General features: G+C 36.3%; 2 protein-coding genes across 4 annotated transcripts; both read right to left on the bottom strand.

Annotated features, from left to right (window-relative positions):
* On the bottom strand, positions 1,287-3,876 carry LOC18790809 (WAT1-related protein At3g28050). 3 transcript variants are annotated; one of them, XM_020570536.1, is made up of 7 exons: positions 3,213-3,876; positions 3,000-3,111; positions 2,816-2,916; positions 2,416-2,653; positions 2,167-2,325; positions 1,815-1,966; positions 1,287-1,636 (listed from the first exon to the last, which is right to left on the bottom strand). In XM_020570536.1, exons 1-7 carry the CDS (start codon positions 3,473-3,475, stop codon positions 1,489-1,491), a joined length of 1,173 nt encoding a protein of 390 aa, XP_020426125.1. In that variant the 5' UTR covers positions 3,476-3,876; the 3' UTR covers positions 1,287-1,488. The 3 variants fall into 3 exon arrangements, with proteins under 3 accessions (XP_020426125.1, XP_007226752.2, XP_020426128.1); XM_007226690.2 differs by having other exon boundaries at positions 2,816-2,929; positions 3,049-3,111; XM_020570539.1 differs by lacking the exon at positions 2,816-2,916 and having other exon boundaries at positions 3,049-3,111.
* LOC18791117 lies at positions 4,023-10,400 on the bottom strand. Its single transcript, XM_007224338.2, has 15 exons — positions 9,989-10,400; positions 9,811-9,873; positions 9,514-9,627; positions 9,100-9,325; positions 8,830-8,988; positions 8,586-8,737; positions 7,800-7,960; positions 6,935-7,184; positions 6,763-6,822; positions 6,476-6,589; positions 5,752-5,986; positions 5,506-5,664; positions 5,253-5,404; positions 4,925-5,125; positions 4,023-4,331 (listed from the first exon to the last, which is right to left on the bottom strand). Exons 1-14 carry the CDS (start codon positions 10,168-10,170, stop codon positions 4,972-4,974), a joined length of 2,181 nt encoding a protein of 726 aa, XP_007224400.2. The 5' UTR covers positions 10,171-10,400; the 3' UTR covers positions 4,023-4,331; positions 4,925-4,971.

Genomic DNA, 19,028 nt, shown 5'->3' with positions numbered 1-19,028 from the left:
GCAGACCCTGCAACTTGATGGATCTGACTTGCTTATCACCATGAAACTCCTGATGCAAGATATCCCAAGCACCTTTTGAGGTTTCTTCATTTGAGATTCTGGGGAAAATGTCATTTGAAACAGCACCTTGGATAATACCAAGAGCCTTAGCATCCTTCATTAACAAAGACACCTTCTCTGACTCCGATGACCCTTCTTCATCAACCTTCTTCCCCTTTGAATCTGGATCTTGAAGACCTTTCTCAACTAAATCCCAGATTCCATGAGATTTGAAAATTGTTCTCATTCGAATCTTCCAAAACTCATAGTTTTCCCCATTGAATATTGGAGCTCTAAGATCACTCCCTCCTGACCCAGCCATCTGAGACCAGAATCAATGAGCTGAGAGTCGGAAATTTCTCGTCGGATTTCCAGACTCAGCTTACACAGTTTCAACGCCCACTATCCAGATCCAACCTGCGCTCTCGATACCATGTTGAATGTTTGGATTTCAGAGGGAGCAAAGAAGGTACTGAGAGAGAGAGAGAGCTGAGAAGCAAAGATTGTAATAACAAAATGCTTACTCTGCATAACCGTTGCAGCAGAGCCTATATTCCCTCATGACAATAGCATGTTCTCTTACATCAGCCAATTCAAAATCTAACCGTTTGTAACAGTAAGCCAATGTGAATATGACACATGGCAATACACAGCTTTTTAGGACAGCTAGGAAATAGAAACTGACTCAAGCATTGCACCTGGCATATAAGCCAAGGTGCTCAGCTAACACAGGACTTAAAAACAGATTAAATATAAGCTGACTTAGAGCTTACTAACTAATCAGAAATTAGCTAGGCAGTTTACATTTTAACACTAATTGCAGTATTTTCACTCGCATCTTCTGTTCCAATTAGTGGAAAACTGGAGGACAGCTGACCCTTCGAAATTTCAACTAGACTGCGGTTATAAAAGCTGCTGCTATAAGTCATTTTCGAAAATTTTGTTTTTGAATATGAAAGTCCTTGTCACTTGTTCAAATGTAGCCAATCAAGCTGTGGATTGGACTATCCTATTTCTCTTTTCACCAACTCATGGGATTAGATTATCCCATTCTACTGAGTTTCATAAGAAATCAACTATAAAGGGAAAGTTTAATATCTTTTGTCATAGTCATGCACATATATTCGCTGAGTAGGGGTCCCCAAGTTCAAATTACTCTTACTATCAGAAAAAAGCAGAACCAGAAAATGATGGCAAGTATGAAAGTAAATGCTGGGGATTAGGTTAAGCATGGCCGTGGCAAGCGTGGGAGAACTGTATGCTATACAGATATTTCCAAATATCTGAGATGAACATCTGCATGGAAATGCTCAACATATTTTTCTTTTGATAGGTGGAAATGCTTAACATATATATATATATATATATATGCATAAATCACATCAAATTGCACATCAAAATTACAAAGACGTCTAAGACCATGGTTTCTAGACAAGACAAATCTGTGTCTTATTTTGCACTTTGCAGCAGGGGGGTGCTTTCAGATGATGATTCTGACCACTGCCCTTCTCCACTGTCCTCATGCAACTTCTCTTCTCTGGCCTTACCCCATATCACAGCATAAAAGCCAGTGATAATTACAGCTGCTCCAACCAAGCTGCAGTAAGATTTTGATTACTTTTTATGCACTATTGGCAAATAAAAAAGATGGTATTTAGTACAAGTTGAAAAGCTACTACATTTTAGCAAATTGCATCAAGTATATCACATTGAACTCAGAGGTATTTTGCACAATCAGATCAGTCAACAAAATACAGAGAAATATGTGTTCATACCTTCCGAGATGCAGAGCTTGTCCCAGAAAAATTACATCAATGACATCTGCGACAACAACAGCAAGGGGCTTGAACATAGAAACATACAAAGGTCCTGTTCTCTGCAGGCACCATGCTACCGCACTGGTACGTAACGCAGTCCCAACAACCGCCTACATTTTCCAAATTGTACCCCATGTTACATACTCACCACTTCACAACAAACAGGAGTAAACAAAAAATTAGGCCAAAGTTCAAGGTCAAAGTAGATTTATGCCTTCAACTAATTCTTACTCATTTCCTAATTCCAGTTTTTGTATAATTGGAGTTAGAACATGAAATCAGAACATTGGGACGGTAATTATTTCCTTACTGAGTATAAAACTGCAAACAAACCAATATTGGGTTTTAAACTCCAAGCACTTGGGTCTTTTACTAGTATCAGTGAGGCTAATGCAGCTTGTATGGTCACAAAGAAGCAGTAGAAGGAGGCTAAGATCAGCACTGCAGGGTACTTCTTAAGGATTAAGGCCTGCAAAAAGAAAAAAGGGTCCTATTTAATTAGCTAGAAGCCTAGTACTTATACAAACTCACCACCAATATAAATATTAAATCGAATTACCTGCAGAATAATCCATAATGAGGACATGAATGCCTCAGCGGCTAGGAGTGATCCTCCAAGGACCCAATGTGATTTTGGTGAGAAGAGACATGGACCACTCAACGGGTCAGAAGACAAGCGTTGGTGGATCACTGCTGGGCCCTTGTAGAAAGTCACAACAAATGCCCCTGTAATTGACACTACAGCTCCAAAAGACTTAGCTTGGCTGCTTGAGCTCCTCCAGTTTAGCTTTTCCATCCTAATTAATCACATAAAATCATGGGTGACTTGGAGAACAATTATTTTATCCTCAACTTAGCATAAGACAAATTATTATTATTACGTTTTTGGTCTCAACTCAATCACTCAAACGCCTGATAGATAGAAAGAAGTAGGAACTACAAATTGAGAAATTAGAAACCTGAATAGTAAGGCAAGTATGAATGTAAAGGCTGGAATGAGATTGAGCATGGTTGTGTTAAGCGTAGCAGAGGCGTAGTTTAAACCAGCAAGTCCCATTAACTGTGCAGAAGTTCTATACATAATGAGGATTAAATTAGCTGCAAAGTGGAAAAGCGCAATACAAGTCGAAAATTGAGTAGTACCCACAACTTGAACCTCTTCGAAAATAAAAACAAGGTCTTTTTTACAAACCCAATAAAGCCAAGTAAGAAGAAGCTGAAGACAATGTAAAAGCTGAGCGGAGGACGCTCTAATCTGCCATTAAATGAAGAGTCAGATATATATTATAAACATGCAGGGGAATGTAGTTTCAAAATGTATAAACAGTGTGAAAGAAACAGAGAAGGAAATGAGACCTGTGAAAGATGAAGGAAGAAGGGGTAAGGATAAGAGTGGAGAGAGCATTAGAGTAGACAACAAGAGTATATTCACTCAGTCCGATGCTCATGGCTTCTTTGGTCAATATCATACTAGTCACCTGAGCAAGAACTGCCATCACCAGTGCCACAAAAGCCACTGAAATTCCCTTCCCCATGCCAAGAAGGGAAAAAAAAAACCAGAATAACCTTTGTGTGTGCTGTAAGCATGCACCTGGTGTTGTGCCTTGTGACATATACATACAAGAGGGACCACGGCTTCACAGTTGAAAGCATGCAAGTTTGACACTGAAGCTATTGATATCTGTCATGATTGTCTTTCAGGTCCAACTGGCTTAAGGCGCAGGAAAATTGATGCCTGATGGTATAGTTAGTTTCTTTGTCAAATTATTCGTTGCCAGTTCTAGTTAGGTGGTGTGATAATGTATTTACTTGTACAAAATGCAATTATCTTAATTTTTTAGGTTAAGTTATTGGTTCCATTTAGGCAGGCACACGTTTTTACAATTTTGAATTGATAAAATTTGAAAATGCATCAACTAGAAACAGAGGAATTCCATTTCCATTAGGCATAAACAGAGGACTTCTGCAGTTGTGCTTCTCTTGTATCTTGCTTTAGATTTTTTTTTTTAAAATCTGAACTCAACCCAGATCTAGCAAAATTTTAAGCATATATAATTCATAATTCCCATGAATATCAGCCCACAAGAGCCTCCATTTCAATTGCACAATTTGAAGTACTAGTATGATTAGAAAGAAAAATAACGATATATAATTACAGAAACAACAAAAGAGGTCAACAGATGTTTCAATTAAATAGTGGAAAATATGTTCTTCAAGAACTTTAGCCCTCGCCAATTGCCATCATTCCTTCCCTCCCAAGGCTAACTAACTTATTGTCACCTTATTTGCTACAACTAATGAAGAAGGAGATCATACATCTTAAACCAACTACCACAACTAGATTTCATTTCCAAACAAGAAGCTGCTTTCACATAAATGTTTCTGTTACGGTTGCCTTTAAGTTTGACCCTGCAAACTCGACGTCCAACTCATTCTGATATGATATGTATGATTATGCTCCCCATGTTCACAACCCTACATTTTATAGATACAAAACTTCTCCAGTCAGGTATGGGCATATTATGAACAAAACTACCAAATGTATATGCAGAAAAATACCGAACATATATCTCCATATTGTGCCTATTACGCAAGTACCCATTGGCAAACAGGTCATTGCTTGCAATTAACCTTGTCGGTTTCCCCTGCACCCGAGGTCCTACATTCGAATCCCCCCCACCCAATATCGCTTGCATAAAAAATAATAAAAATAAAAATAAAACTTGACGGTTGGCTGCCATCTTCTCTAATTGTCACATCAACAGTGGTTGTTAGATATTTCCAACCCCACATGTGCATGATGGTGGTAGTTCACTATCTGTTGGTGATACAAACAGCATCATGGATTGTCTGGTTATCTTAAACAGTTAATACCAAAAATAATGGACCAACCCAGCGCCAAATCAGGCCTGAATTGGAGTATAACAACTGATGGAAAGGATGAGTTCTCCAGTTATCCTCAATTTTCCATGGCCTTCAGCAAACAATTCCACAATAACCTATCCCAATTTTCAAGAATGACAGAAATGGTAGCATTCTGAAAGAACGAAGAAGAGGAGATAGAGTACCCATTTGTTTGGCAAGAGAAACCTCATGGTGTGATTACTGTAAACTTCTATATTTCTTCAAGAGTGTTTTGTAATAGAGGGACCCGCTGGTTGCTTGTTGCCAAGCTCTTTGTCTCAGCACCACCATCCATCTTCTCTTCATTGGCTTTGCCCCACATCACCGAATAAAAACCAATGACAATTACAATTGCTCCTACCAAACTGCAGGATTCAGCAAGCAACTGATTTATTTCTTTTTTTTTTTTTCACCAGGAACAAAGTTAATGTCTCTCACTCTGCAGTATTTAGATATGGTAGTTAAGAGGGAAAAACAAGGTAGAAATCCTACCTTCCAAGGTAGAAAGTATCCCCAACGAAAGTAACACCAATGGAAACTGCAACAATAATCCCCAAAGGCTTAAACATAGCTATAAAAACAGGCCCTGCCCTATGAAGGCACCATGTGGTTACACCAATCGTAAATGTCGAGCCAAAAACTGCCTACAATAATATAATTTAAAGGTTGAGCAGCTTAGGTTCATGTTTTAGCACATATCTGAATCCAATAGGTATGTAATGGTTGAGTTACGTTTTCCATTTACCGAGTATACAACAGCGATCAACCTCATTTTAGGTTTCAAGCTCCAAGCACTTAGGTCTGTTTCTACAATCAAAGAGACTACTACAGCTTGAATAGCCACAAAGAAACAATAATAAAAGACCATAATTAGCTCTGCTGGGTATTTCTTTATGACTGATGCCTGAAACACAGAATAGAATAATAACTAATCTCAATTTTCTGAACAAATTCCACAGTTTCATAAGGATTTTAAATTCACAGATCTTACCTGTATAATATAAGATGATGAAGCCAACACACAATAAACCAAAAGGAGAATTCCTCCAATGACCCAGTTTGACTGTTGTGAGAAAAGTTGTTTATAAGACAATATATCAGTTGAGGATGTCAACAAAAGTGCAGGGCCCTTGTAAAGAGTCACAATGAATGCCCCTGAAATTGAAAGCATTGTTCCCAAGGATTTAGCTAGGGTACTGGAGCTTCTCCAGTCAACTGTTTCCATTCTGAAAATACCCAGTTGAATGAATTTAGAAATTGTTGACGGTGTGACATTACCAAACTACCAGTCTACCGCTGTCTCAAAATTTGTACAGTCTTATCTGTGATGAGAGAAAGCTCATCAGCTGAAATTCTCATTGGAGACGAGAAAATGATTATTGAACTCTTTACACTGGTTCTTCTACAGAAATCTTCGAAAAACAAAATAAGTACTGCAATGTAGATACAGCAGAAGAAACTTGATTCTCCTGGGAAACTAAGGCCAAAGACTCAAGACTCAAAACATAACCTTTCAGAAACTTTTTTTATTATTTTTCCCTAGAAGGTTTCTTTACAAAACACAAAACAAACCAAAAGTATGCTCCAGACTGCCTACCTGCGTGTGCTCAATTTCCCAAGTAAAATAGAAAAACAAGCTAAAATAGCTTCCACTGAGACAAAAGTAAAATAGGTAACCCCAGAGGGTGGGGTGAGTAATAAGAGGAGGGCGCGACCTAAAGATGACTGCCAGTATGCAGGTAAAGGCAGGAAGGAGGTTGAGCATAGCCGTGCCAAGAGTAGGAGAGCTGTAATTAATCCCAGCATACCCAACAAACTGCGCAACGAATCTGCAAAATGCGAATACCAATCAAACCCACTAAACATAATCCACTTACCACAAGGCAACAAATTAAAAGCGTCAATTGTGCAAACAAAACCATCCCAAAATGCAAACTTTAATTTATCATATTATATAGGATTTTTCTAATGTTGTAGTTTGTAGATGAATATAGTAACTTACCCAATTAGACCAAGCAAGAAGAACCAACAGAGGACGGGGAAAGTGAGAGGAGGACGCGATCTAACAAGAACACTCAAAGAAAGGAATTACATTTGTGACCAAAGTAGGAAATTATAGTGAAAAACAAAATCTTTGGTTTCTGGGTAGTCCATAAAGAGTGAGATTTAATTACCTGTGGAAGGCTAAAGAAGTAGGGAGGAGGATGAGGGCAGCAAGAGCGTTGGAGTAGAAGACAAAGATGAGGTTGCTCATGCCAGTAGACATGGCTGCTTTACTTAGTATTATGACCCCTGCTCCAGCACACTCAGTCATCATCATCCCTACTATAGGTAGTGCTGCAACTTTCCCCATGGCTCTGTTTTTCTCTTCAATCCCACAACCAGAATCACACACACTTTCTATCAAACTCGTCAGATCGTTCAGTTACACTTGATTTCAACTGACCAAAGACTCACTTTTTCATTCATAATTGGTGTGTCTGTTTGTCTCACGTTGCCCGCCACTTGGTTTTACTATTTTTTTTAAATATGTTGTTTGTTTCGACCTTTTCTTTTTAAGATAAAAGAAAAACATTGTTTCAATTTTCTTTCAAGCATTGTCCTGTTTTTACTAGTTGTAACTTGTAACTTCAAAATTCAATGTTTATTTCATCTCTCTTTTCAACTTGTGAGTGAGATTCGAACTTAAAATTTTCTTTATGAAATTAAGGGAAATATTATTAGACTAAAAATTAATTAGGGATGAAATGATGAGTTTCATTAGATTAAAAACAAGTTAGTTATCAAATGATAAGTTGAATAGTGAAAACCTCGCTTTACATTTCAATTAGTTGTATGCTCGATCGTTTCAGTTCAAAAATCAATATTGGTGAGTCGAGATAATATAAATGTAATTTTCATATATAGGATCTCAAATCTTTACAATTATCATTAAAAAAAATTAAATTTATTCTCATTTCATTACATTTAGACCATTTTAATAATCTGCGGCTTATGTACACAAACAAAAAAGAACCTGCCTTGTTATTCACAAGATACTTGTGCAGTTGTGCTTCTCTTGTATATTGTTTTGTAGTAGAGGGACATTATTTTGACCTAATGATTCCCAACGACTACCACCTTCCACCAGCTTCTCTTCTTTGGCCTTTCCCCACATCACCGCATAAAACCCAGTAACAATCATAAGTGCACCAACCAAACTGCAAAATTATTGTACAATTATCATTAATTAATTTGCTAACAAGAAGTCTTAATCATAAACCTGCAGACTTGTTAAGAGGCAAAGACTTTGAAAACCATCTGAGGCTTTCACTAACTTTCAATCAATCAATGAAATAAAATATTATCCACTGGGCCGTCACTAATTGAGGTGGGGGTACCCCATTTCTCTTACATTATTATGTACTGGTTGTCGTTTCTGATTATTTATAAGTTTTCTTTCACCATATTACAAAACCGTCTCAACCACCTTACGTTTAACGAAAGTTTAATATTACAAAACCCATAATTATAGTCTTTTCAACATATACTACTTTATTGCGCCTAAAAAGAGTGAGACCACCACTTATTGACTCTAACAAATTATAATTAGAGTTTACATAAAAGTACTCAATCTTTGAGCTCGTTTCAAATTAGTACTTAATTTTTAAAATTTTACACGCAGGTGCTTAAATTTATAAATTAAAAAAACCTACGAGTTAACCCTTATAATTAATTGGAACGAGATCTTGGATAGACGGATAAATATGCTTAACTACTTAAGCTACAAATCTCTTAAAGATTATATCCAAATGCTTCAGTAACACGAGTTACAATTGTACGTACCTCCCAAAATAGAATGGATCTCCCAAAAAGATGGCACCCATGATCACACCAAAAATAATTCCAAGAGGCTTAAACATAGAACAAAAAAGAGCTCCAGCCTTCCACACACACCAGGTGGTTAAAGTGTAACGGAGAACGATTGAAACAATTGCCTATACGATGAGATATATGAACATACAAAAATGAATTTATGAATAAAGTTTGAACTTGAAAACATTATAGACATTGCTACTTGCTTGCTTACAGTGTACAAAACAGCAATCAGCCCCATATCCAACCTTAACTCCCAAGCACTTGCATCTTTAACTGCAATCAAAGTAAATAATGCAGACTGAATGGTAGTGAATAAGCTTTGAAAACAGACTATGACCACAACTGCTGGGTACTTCTTTAGGGTTGATGCCTGCAAATGTTTGGAATTAAGAAAATAAAACAATTAATTAATTGATTTGCTTGTTCTTTGCTTTGAGCTCTTGAAAGGGTAATTGAGTGATTGAATGATACGCCTAATTACCTGCAGAATGTACCATAAGGAACTGGAGAAGGAATCAGCTGCAAGAAAAAGGCCTCCCAGAACCCAATTTGATTTTGATGAGAAGAGATTGGGTGGATGTGATGATGGTAGCAGCATGATTGGCTGGCCTTTGTAGAATGTTACAACAAAAGCTCCTGCGATTGATGCTGTGGTTCCCAAAATTTTGGCTTTACTGCTTGAGCTTCTCCACTGCACCTTTTCCATCCTAAAACCACCCATTTCAAACAATCAATGCATGTGATTACACATACACATTAATCTAATTGGTTTTTTCTCTTAAGAAATCAACTTATAAGAAAAAGCTTAATAGTTTTAGTCATTTGCCATGAGCTCTATATATGTATAATTCAGATCAGTATTCTTATATTCCAATCAGAAAATAAAAAACAGAACCTGAAAATGATGGCAAGTGTGAAAGTAAATGCTGGGATGAGGTTAAGCATGGCGGTGCCAAGCGTGGCAGAGCTGTATTCTATACCAACATATCCAAATATCTGGGCAGAACATCTGCATGGAAGTAACTAAAATCAACCAGAATATATTTCTTTTTCTAAATATGCATCAATAAAGAACCCCTAAAAAAATTCGCATGTCAATTGATTGAGTTATTTATCTTACAATTTACATGTAAGAAATTGCAAATGCACAGTAAAAAAGTAGTGTAAAGTTTCATGGTACTATGTTACCAACCCAAACAGGGCAAGCATGAAGAATCTGCAGAGTATGGAGAATGTAAGGGGAGGGCGCCCTGATCTGCCAATGATCAGAAAATCAAAGAAACATGAAGAGGAAAGATTGTCACACACCTTATTGATGAACACAGTAAATTAAAGAATTGAGGGAGATGGAGAATTAAAGAAAGAAGAACCTGTAGTGGAAGAAGAGGGCTGGAGGGAGAAGAATGAGAGTGGAGAGGCCGTTGGCATACACAACCATAATGTATTTGTTGCTCCCTTTGGACATGGCTGCTTTGTTTACTATCATATTTGCAGCTTGAGCCAGAATCGCCATCACCATCCCTAGAAATGGCAGTATACTCTCCATGCTCATCCTCTCTCTCTCTCTCTCTCTCTCTCTCTCTCTCTCTCTCTCTCTCTCTGTGTCTGTGTGGCGCGCACACACACACAGAGTCACAAGGTCACAAAGACAGAATCACTTGGACCACTTCTCTGTTTTCTTCCCCTTTGCACTTGTAGTTTTGTTGTAGGATAGAGGAAATGGGTTGTTTGTATATTTTCAAGGCAACTGTCAATTCTCTTTGGCAGCAGTGTTATGCTTTTCTTTTGTAAAACTTTGTATTTGTTGTATAAAGAGATGACATAGGTTTTGTCTATGTGTGCAGTGAAACCAAGCATGTAGATATTTTTGGTGTATACTGTGATTTCAGTTCCACTCAAATTAAAATTATGATTTATATTCGCGCACTACAAACTGCACCATGGAAGGAGACATCTTGAGTTGGATCCAATAGCCTTAATTATTTCGATCTACCGACTCAACCAATCAGAAGAAGAACCAAACTAACTTTTTCTCCTTTCCATTCATCTGATTTTTCATGTTGATAACCATTTTAATTTTAATTTTTAGTTTTTAATTTTTGTGCTAGAGTATAGAAGAAAAAGAGGGAGAATGGAAGTGAGAATGAGAGTAAATATGAAATTAAGAGGGAAGATGAGAGTGGAAGATGGGAGGAATTAGTAACAAAAGTGAAAACAAAAATTAAAAACTGAAATTTATTTGAAGTTGTTTTCACTTTTGTTACTCCTCCTTCTCATCCTCTCTCCTCTCATCGTCTCTCTCATTTTCCCCTATGCTCTATCACAAAAAGTGAAAACTAAAATTAAAATTGAATGGTTATCAAACAGCCCCTTTGTAAATCATTTCTTGTTTTCAAATTTTAATGAAAATGCTTTACATACATTAAACACATCATAAAGGCCACAGAGACCGTCGCACAATTATAAAATGCAATTCTATGTCTTATTTTGCAGTCAGTGGATGATTCTAAGCAACTCTGCCCTTCTTCACTGTCCTCATGCAACTTCTCTTCTCCGGCCTTTCCCCATATCACAGCATAAAAACCAGAGATAATTACACCTGCTCCAATCAAACTGCAGTAAAATTGTGATTACTTCTTATGTACCATGAAAAAAAAAAAAAGTGAAAAGCTGCATCTTTCTCTGCTACAATAATTTTGGTTAACCACTAGGTGTATATCAGTTTGAGCTCATATGTATCTTGTGTTGTACGTATTTGGTCAACAAAATACGGAGATATACATGTTTATTATACCTCCCAAGATACAGAGCTTGTCCCAGAAAAATTACATCAATGACATCTTTGACAACAGCAGCAAGGGGCTTGAACATAGAAACACACACAGGTCCTTTTCTCTGCAGTGCAGGCACCATGTAGACATGTTGATACGGAACGTAATCCCAATAATCGCCTACATGTTGCAAATTATACCTCATTTTATTTAACAAAAAAACTAGGCCATTATATGCCTTAAATTATACCTTTGTGTCATTGGAGTTACAATATGATATCAGAGTTATATGTGCACAGTTGCTCACTTAGTATAAAACCGCAAGCAATCCAATATTAGGTTTTAGTCTCCAACCACTTAGGGCTTGTACAAGTGTCAGTGAGATTAATGCAGATTGTTAGGGGACAAAGAAGTTGTAAAAGAAGGTTATGATCAGTACTGCAGGGTACTTCTTGAGAATTAAGGCCTGCACAAATTCAAGGCAAAAGATAGAGAATTGAGTGGCAACATGGAAGAGTTTATCTTGGAAAAATCTGTTGTTATGCAGAAATAATGCAAATGTCTTAAATTTTGGCAGTGTCACATATATCATATATGCAAATGTCTAAAATTTTGACAGTTTCACACAAAAGCTTGTAAATGGACCTGAATTATAAGGAAATCCTATAATACTTAAACTCTAGGGAAAAACTCAATTGACTATTCAATGGGGCCAAATATACCATACAAGCCTTAAAAATCTTAAAAATTATAATATTACCACTGAAGTTTGATACTTTTAAATTTTAAAAAAAATAAGAAAGCAAGTACTTTTTGGTTTTTTTTTGTCTTTGAGTTGTAGGTTGTAGTATTTATATATAAAATCAATGTTAAAAATAAATATCTATTAAATTTTCATATTCAGTCGGCAACAATTAGATGTTTTTTTTTTTTTTTGGGTCAAGGGAATTCATTCCATAGAGATGAAAGGGATTACACAGAAAATGCAAAAATAAAAAACCAGCCCAACATTGATAGGTACAAGGCTTCAGCCCAACAGAAATAAAAAAAGTCAGATAAAAGAAAACCCTAAAACAAACATCTAGTCCAATACAAACACAAAGGAAGAATCCTAAATTTGGGAAGCTACAGCTGCCACTTTCCCCTTGTCGCGCCGCCGTTGCAAATCCAGAACCCTAAACCCTAAACCAATAATGCAATATTTTGCTATGATCTCGGCCAATAATGCTATACCACGTGGAACATTATTAGCCGAAAATAGAAAATTAATGCTATCCTTATTTTATAGAAGTCTTTCTCCATACATACCAACCCCCTCATCTCTTGGGGTTGCTTGTTGCTTGTTTGCTTGCTTGCTTGCTTGCTCCATTCCCTGTATTAGATTATGAAGGTAAAGTCCAATGGCCCAACGTGTTTGTTTTTTCTTTTGAACTTTTTTTATCTGATCCTAACTAGTTTATCAATAATACTAGACATACCAATTTTTGGGTTACTAATTAATGTGGCAATTTCTTAATTACTAAATAAAGTATATATAGGATGACCCTTTTCCATATTGATCTGAACCAATCCATATGCTCCCATTTTTTAATAAGATTCCAGCTAAAAGCATACAAGTATTGTCAATTTAAAAAAGACCTAAAGTTAAGGACTTATCAATAGGTAGTGTTGCTCCAATACCCAGAATGAAAGGGTTCACTTTGACCGTTAAGAATAGATAACCCGTTTCTTGTGTCTTTGTTTCTATTGCATTCTATCTCATCGTATCACATTCTGTTCTGCGATATTTGAGAATCACTGTTAATACCTACCCCACGCTCTCATTCAATATTTTCTCCTTGGTTGATGATAGTAGGCACAATTCAAATATTCTATGCAGCTTCAACATCTGAAACAAATGAAAATTTATGAAAGTTATACAATGACCCACTAGTTGTTATTAGGGTTGGGCATGGTCCGATTGGATTAGTTTTACTTCAAAATTACAGCCAAATCAATTACAATATAACGGTTTGGTTGATTCGATTTTGACAAAAGTCATAAAGAAAACAAAATCAAACCAAACTAATTTAAAACGGTTTGGTTTGGCCGGTTTGGGCCTAAGCCTAAGTCTCTTTTCTTTTGCATTTTTTCAACATTGTTAGCCAATTACAAATAACAAATTCACAACTTGCTCCATACTTCAATTATTTTCCATAGTACGAAACCGTCCTAAAGCTCAACATGCCATAAAACTTCAAATTTCAATAACTAATATAGCTCAATTCAAATATTCATATGTAGTTATTACCTAATTAAAGTATTACACGTGTAAAATATAATATTAATAAATAAAACGATCTTGTTTATTTTAGGCCAATTTTAAAAAGTTCAAAGTTAAACTAAACCAAATCATATACTGTCTAGTTCCATTTTTAAACTGTTAGACTTTTTTTTAATCAAAATCAAACCAAATCGATATTTATAGTTTAATTCAGCTTGTTTCATCAATTCGGCTGAATTGATGCCCACTCCTAACTGCCATACAACAGTTTAAGCCGAGAATAAATTTAGCAAGAGGCCTATGTGCAAATCTTAGATAGAGAGGGGACCGACTTACTTTAATAAAAGCTAGACCACTAATGAGATGACATACTGACAGTAACATCCCTCCCACCGAAAATGAAGGGACACACCATAGTTCAATTTCTTTTCTTCGATTGGCTAATGTTTATGGTCTTTTTCTTTGTTGCATCGGATAATAAAGGAAAAAATGGCCACACCATAATGGCACAATGTTTATGTTTAAGTGATTGGGAGTGTTTAGTTATCAACGTATTGTGTTCGAGTTTATCTCCTTCATCTATACTAGCCTCTCTGCACGCGCTTCCGCGCTTGCGAGAGGTTTTTTTAAAAAAATAAGTAAATTTATTTTAGAATTAAAAAAGATAATGGGTAGTTGTGTTCCATAAAAATAGGATCCATTATCTGCTTTTTCTTTTTCTTTTAATTTTTTTAAATATGAAAAGTGTGAATTTACCATATTATCCTCATTTAATTAATAATTTGAATTCTTAATGTTTGCATTAACCAAGGGCATTTTCTGGTATTTTGAATGTTTCACCATTCTCTGCCTTTTACTTTAGGCTTAAATGCTAAAATAGTCCCTGTGTTTTATCTTGTTGACCAATTTAGTCCATGTGTTTTTAATTTAGCCAATTTGGTCCTTGTGTTTAGCACTGTTAGCCAATGTGGCCCATTCTGTTAAAATTGCCGTTAAATAAACATGATAATTCTTTTTTTTTTCTTCTTCCTTTGAAAACCTATAAATTTTGTTGAAATTAATTTATAAAAATTGAATTAATTTAAAAACATATTAAAACTTCATTAGAACTAAAACATAGCATTAGAAAAAAGATTTTTTTTTTTTTTAAAAAAAGGATGGGTGCGGGGCTGCTCAGCAATGTGGTTGGGGGGAGTGGGGCGATGACTGCATGGTGAAGATTCTACTGGGAGATGGTCAGGAGTTAGGGATTGTTCTTGAGAGAGAGAGAGAGAGAGAGAGAGAGAGAGAGAGAGAGAGAGAAGGGGAGGGGTGGGTGACTGTGGCTTGGGGAGTTGGGGTTTTTGCGTGTGGGTGAATTGTTGCTGGGGAGAAATGGTGTTGTCCTTTGGTTTTTAATTGCTTTTAGCTTTTAAATCTTATTTTTATTTCATAATTATTTATTTTATAGATTGAATTCAAATATTTATATTTTTTATTAATATTTTAATAGAAGTTTAACGGATTGGATTACATTAGCTAACAGTCCGAAACACAAGGACCAAATTAGCCAAATTGAAAACACATGGACTAAATTGGCTAACGGGCTAAAACACAAGGACCATTTTAGCATTTAAGCCTTTACTTTATATATATAGATTAAAGGAAAAAAATGGAGTTTTTTTTGTTTAAAAACATATCATCTCAACTATTTAACAAGAATATTTGTTTTCAAAAGTCATCAAGAGCTTGTTTGGTATTAATTAAGATTTTAATGAATTTTAAAGTAGTTAAAACTCTATGGATTTTATTTTACTTTTATAAACTCCACATATACTTTGATTGAATTTCATAAGAATTTTGATGAAATTTGTTAGAATCTTATCATAGAGTTTGATAGATTTTTATAAATTTCTATAAATTCAAATTAGTAGTAGACCATCATGTTTGATATTGGGGATGGTAGTAGAGATGGTGGTGGTGGGGATGATAGAGACATTAATGTTGGTGGGGAGAGTGGCGGTAATGACCATGTCAAGTGGTGGTGACGGTGGTGGTGATAAATACCATGTCAAGTCATCAAGAGCTTGACATTTGATGGTGTGCCAGACTTTTCATCTCAGTGCCTTGTTTAGTTGAAAAGCTTGTGTGAAGAATGTTGCAATTCCCGTTGCACACAAGTGTTTTTTCTTGTTTAGGCAAAAAGGTTTTGTTCTAGAAAATGACTCCAAGCTTCCGGTTTGATCATTTTGAGCCTCCTCCTCTTCTTGGGCTTTCCCCAAATTACAACATAAAACCCTACCATTGTTATAGCGCTCAAAGCAACCTATTGACATAAGTTGAAACAAAGCTATATGATGTAGGATAAATCATGGGTTTGTTCCTACGAAGGAAATTTGAAACAGGAGAAAAATTCAAAATCAGAAAATTAGGCTTCAAATATGGAAAATAATGTTCGAGCATCATCTATGGCACTAGGAAAAGAAGGAATGCGTATTGTTGGAATTTTCGGGTTGCTTGATTTCTTGAGAACTTTACTACCCATCAGTTTTCTGAAATTATGACTTTGCTACATAAAATTTTTTCGTATCAACTTCGTACCCAAAAGTTTAATTTCCTTCCATTTTCATACCCATTGTCAATCAGCCGCCAAAAAATCTATTAACTCGTGACGTGAAATGATAAATATTTATATATTAAAAAAAACACTCGCTGCCGTCACTCCCTCTCATCCCCTCTCTCTCAACCCAACTACCAAAAAATCAAGCAATTTTTTAAATTTAAAAAAATTTAAAAAATTATAAATAAATAAATAAACCCTCTTCTTCTATCTTTGCTCACAACCCCCGCCACCATTTCCACCCCCGACCAGCCACCACCCCCTCCACCCTATGGGAGCATATATTTCACCGGCCAATAAGAAGATGACACATGGAAAAGGAATATTCCTTAGGTCAAACTAATTACCCTAATTAATTCCTATTTAATTAGGAAAATTATCTTTGATTTAAGATATGAATATCTCCTTAAATCAAGGAACCCATCTCCACCAAATCTCTGGGAGTAATTCCTATCATCTTTTTGGGGAAGAATAATCCTAACCAAATAAGGATTATTCTCCCAAAATCCTAACACACAAGGAGGCTATAAATACATGCCACACAAGGCACTCAAGGTAATTCTAAACTCACACTCAAAAATGCTACGCAAACAATCTCGCCCTCTCTCTCGCCGCCCCTCTCAGCCTCTCTCCTCACATGGCTAAGTACCACCACACACGGCTAATGCCACCCGGTTCTCCCCATAGAGAAAACTTCATCCATTTTAGCTATTGCCATATGTTTTCTCAAAGATCCAATTGAACTAACTTAGGCATAGAAGGGCCTTTGGCCAACACCATCCCAGGTATGGTCTTTTACTCGTATTTATTTTGCAATGATCGAGGAAGAGAGAGAAGAAAGATCGAAGGTCAAGGAATCAACCCGTGAATATTCTCCCGTGAGAAATTTGTACAAACACACCCCACTACCACACAAAGACCCACACCCTCTCTTTCAACTCATTTGGTAAATTATTGCTTCATCAACAGATGCCCATTGCCAGATTTGAAATCTATATCTTGCCATCCAATGTAACTTTCTCAGATAACTCACCAAGATAATATGGCACCGGTAACCAAAATACCATTAGAAGCTCATAATATTTAAACCAAGGAGAAAAGCTTTACGAGCTATTATCTGAAAGGATTGGTAAATGCAGATTGGGAGCAACCATTCATATTTCCACAATATAAAAATTAAATATTTTTTTTTAACCTAGAAGATATTTGAGATTGGGGGTGCTAATATCCTCCTTGGTCTCGTTGGTTGAGAACAAGCCCAGCTTGTTTATCATTTCATCCCACTTTTCCAAAGCCTTGCATCCCTTCCTCACCACCTCTCAATACCTAAACGACCACAAACACAATCGAATCACACAAATCAATTACACAAGAAAAAGTTGGCCTCGTCACCGAATCCATGAAGACCTAGTCTTGCATCTACGAAGACCCACCTTGTCGCCGGATTTGAAATCTCGGCTAGATGAATGTAGCAGTGATCAGTTTATAATTGTATATCATTTTGAACCATTCTAGCTTATGATTTTATATTTTTGAGTTAAAGTTATGCTTCTAATCTTATTTGTGTTTATCATTCAGTTATTTGAGGTTTAGGTAGCAATAGTGGCTTTGGATAGGAAAATATGCAAAATGGTGCAAAAACGTGCAGACTGAGTTAGCAATTCGTTTCGGTCTTAACATCTTCATCCGACCTTGGATTTGCCCAAATGACATATGGTTGGAAAGATGACATTTTGAACTTCAAGATGTACAGCTCAAAGTCATCAATTGCTTAAGGGAAGCTCAATTCGTGAGCCTATGAAGTTGCTAGTCATGCTGACCTAAGGATGAGCTAATTGTTGCTTGGTCATGATGAGCTATGCATGAGCTATGATTTCTGGTGGGATTTGTTGGTGAAGTGCACAACCAAATCAATTCAGAATTCTATTGCATTGGTGTGTTAGGTGAGGTTGGTGAAGTGAGTGTTGTTGGTGAAGGCATAAATCAATTCAGAATTCTCATTTCCTTCTCCTTATAAATACCACTTCCATTCCACACCAAAGACACATCATGGGATTCACACTCCTACAATTCATCCATTCTCCACACTCCCATCATTCCCCAAACACATTTAGAAATCACTCTCAAACACTTCCACAACCCCAAACACTTCAGCAATCAACCCGAAGCTCTAAACAACCCCAAATCACTAAATCTATCACAGCAAGCCTTCCTTCCATTTCCCTAGGAATTTTCCTTTTCTCAGCCATCACCTGTCACGCCCCGGGCGTGGGGTTTTCACCTACCCCCGAGTCCGCTATATATTATATTTCTCATTATGTCACACCCCGGACCTGGGGTTTTCACAGGGGCATGACAGAATGCAATCAAAGCAATTATATATATAATTTCTTGAAATATAATATATATAATTTTATAAATACGGGGTTTCACATCACCACTCACCCAAACTCATCCCAAATCACCTCCTTAGCCTTCATACATCCTTCTATACTTGGGGAAGCTCATATTGGACACCACAAGAACTTCATAAATGGGTTTTTCTACTCTTATTGCATTCATTATGTTTTCTCATTTCTGTGAAATTTCTTTCCCATTATGAGTAGCTAAATCTAAAACTAGGGCTTCGATGTAACCTAACATGAATATTCAGGGTTTATAAATTTCAAGTTCAAGTTTGATTCATGATTCATGTTCTTATTCATTATGCCTACTTGCCTATATGCTAATCGGAATGCCTAGCTACCATTCAGATTTGTATATCTTGGTTTGAATTA

The sequence above is a fragment of the Prunus persica genome, chromosome G1, assembly GCF_000346465.2.
Source record: "Prunus persica cultivar Lovell chromosome G1, Prunus_persica_NCBIv2, whole genome shotgun sequence".
Classification (NCBI taxonomy): domain Eukaryota; kingdom Viridiplantae; phylum Streptophyta; class Magnoliopsida; order Rosales; family Rosaceae; genus Prunus; species Prunus persica.
This window is presented reverse-complemented; position numbering and strand designations above follow the sequence as displayed.

Bases quoted from the DNA above. Each gene is read 5' to 3' on its own strand.
- LOC18791117 (XM_007224338.2), bottom strand. From the start codon at position 10,170: ATGAGCATGGAGAGTATACTGCCATTTCTAGGGATGGTGATGGCGATT. The intron at 7,185-7,799 runs GTATCTTGTGAA...ATCAAGTGTAAC, and splicing joins AGAGAAGCACAACTGCACAA to TGAACGATCTGACGAGTTTG. The intron at 5,987-6,475 runs GTCGCGCCCTCC...GGGTATTTTCAG, and splicing joins ATACTGGCAGTCATCTTTAG to AATGGAAACAGTTGACTGGA.
- LOC18790809 (XM_020570536.1), bottom strand. From the start codon at position 3,475: ATGTATATGTCACAAGGCACAACACCAGGTGCATGCTTACAGCACACA. The intron at 3,112-3,212 runs GTCTCATTTCCT...ATTTAATGGCAG, and splicing joins TCTTCCTTCATCTTTCACAG to ATTAGAGCGTCCTCCGCTCA. The intron at 1,637-1,814 runs GTATGAACACAT...ATCTTACTGCAG, and splicing joins CAAGCTCTGCATCTCGGAAG to CTTGGTTGGAGCAGCTGTAA.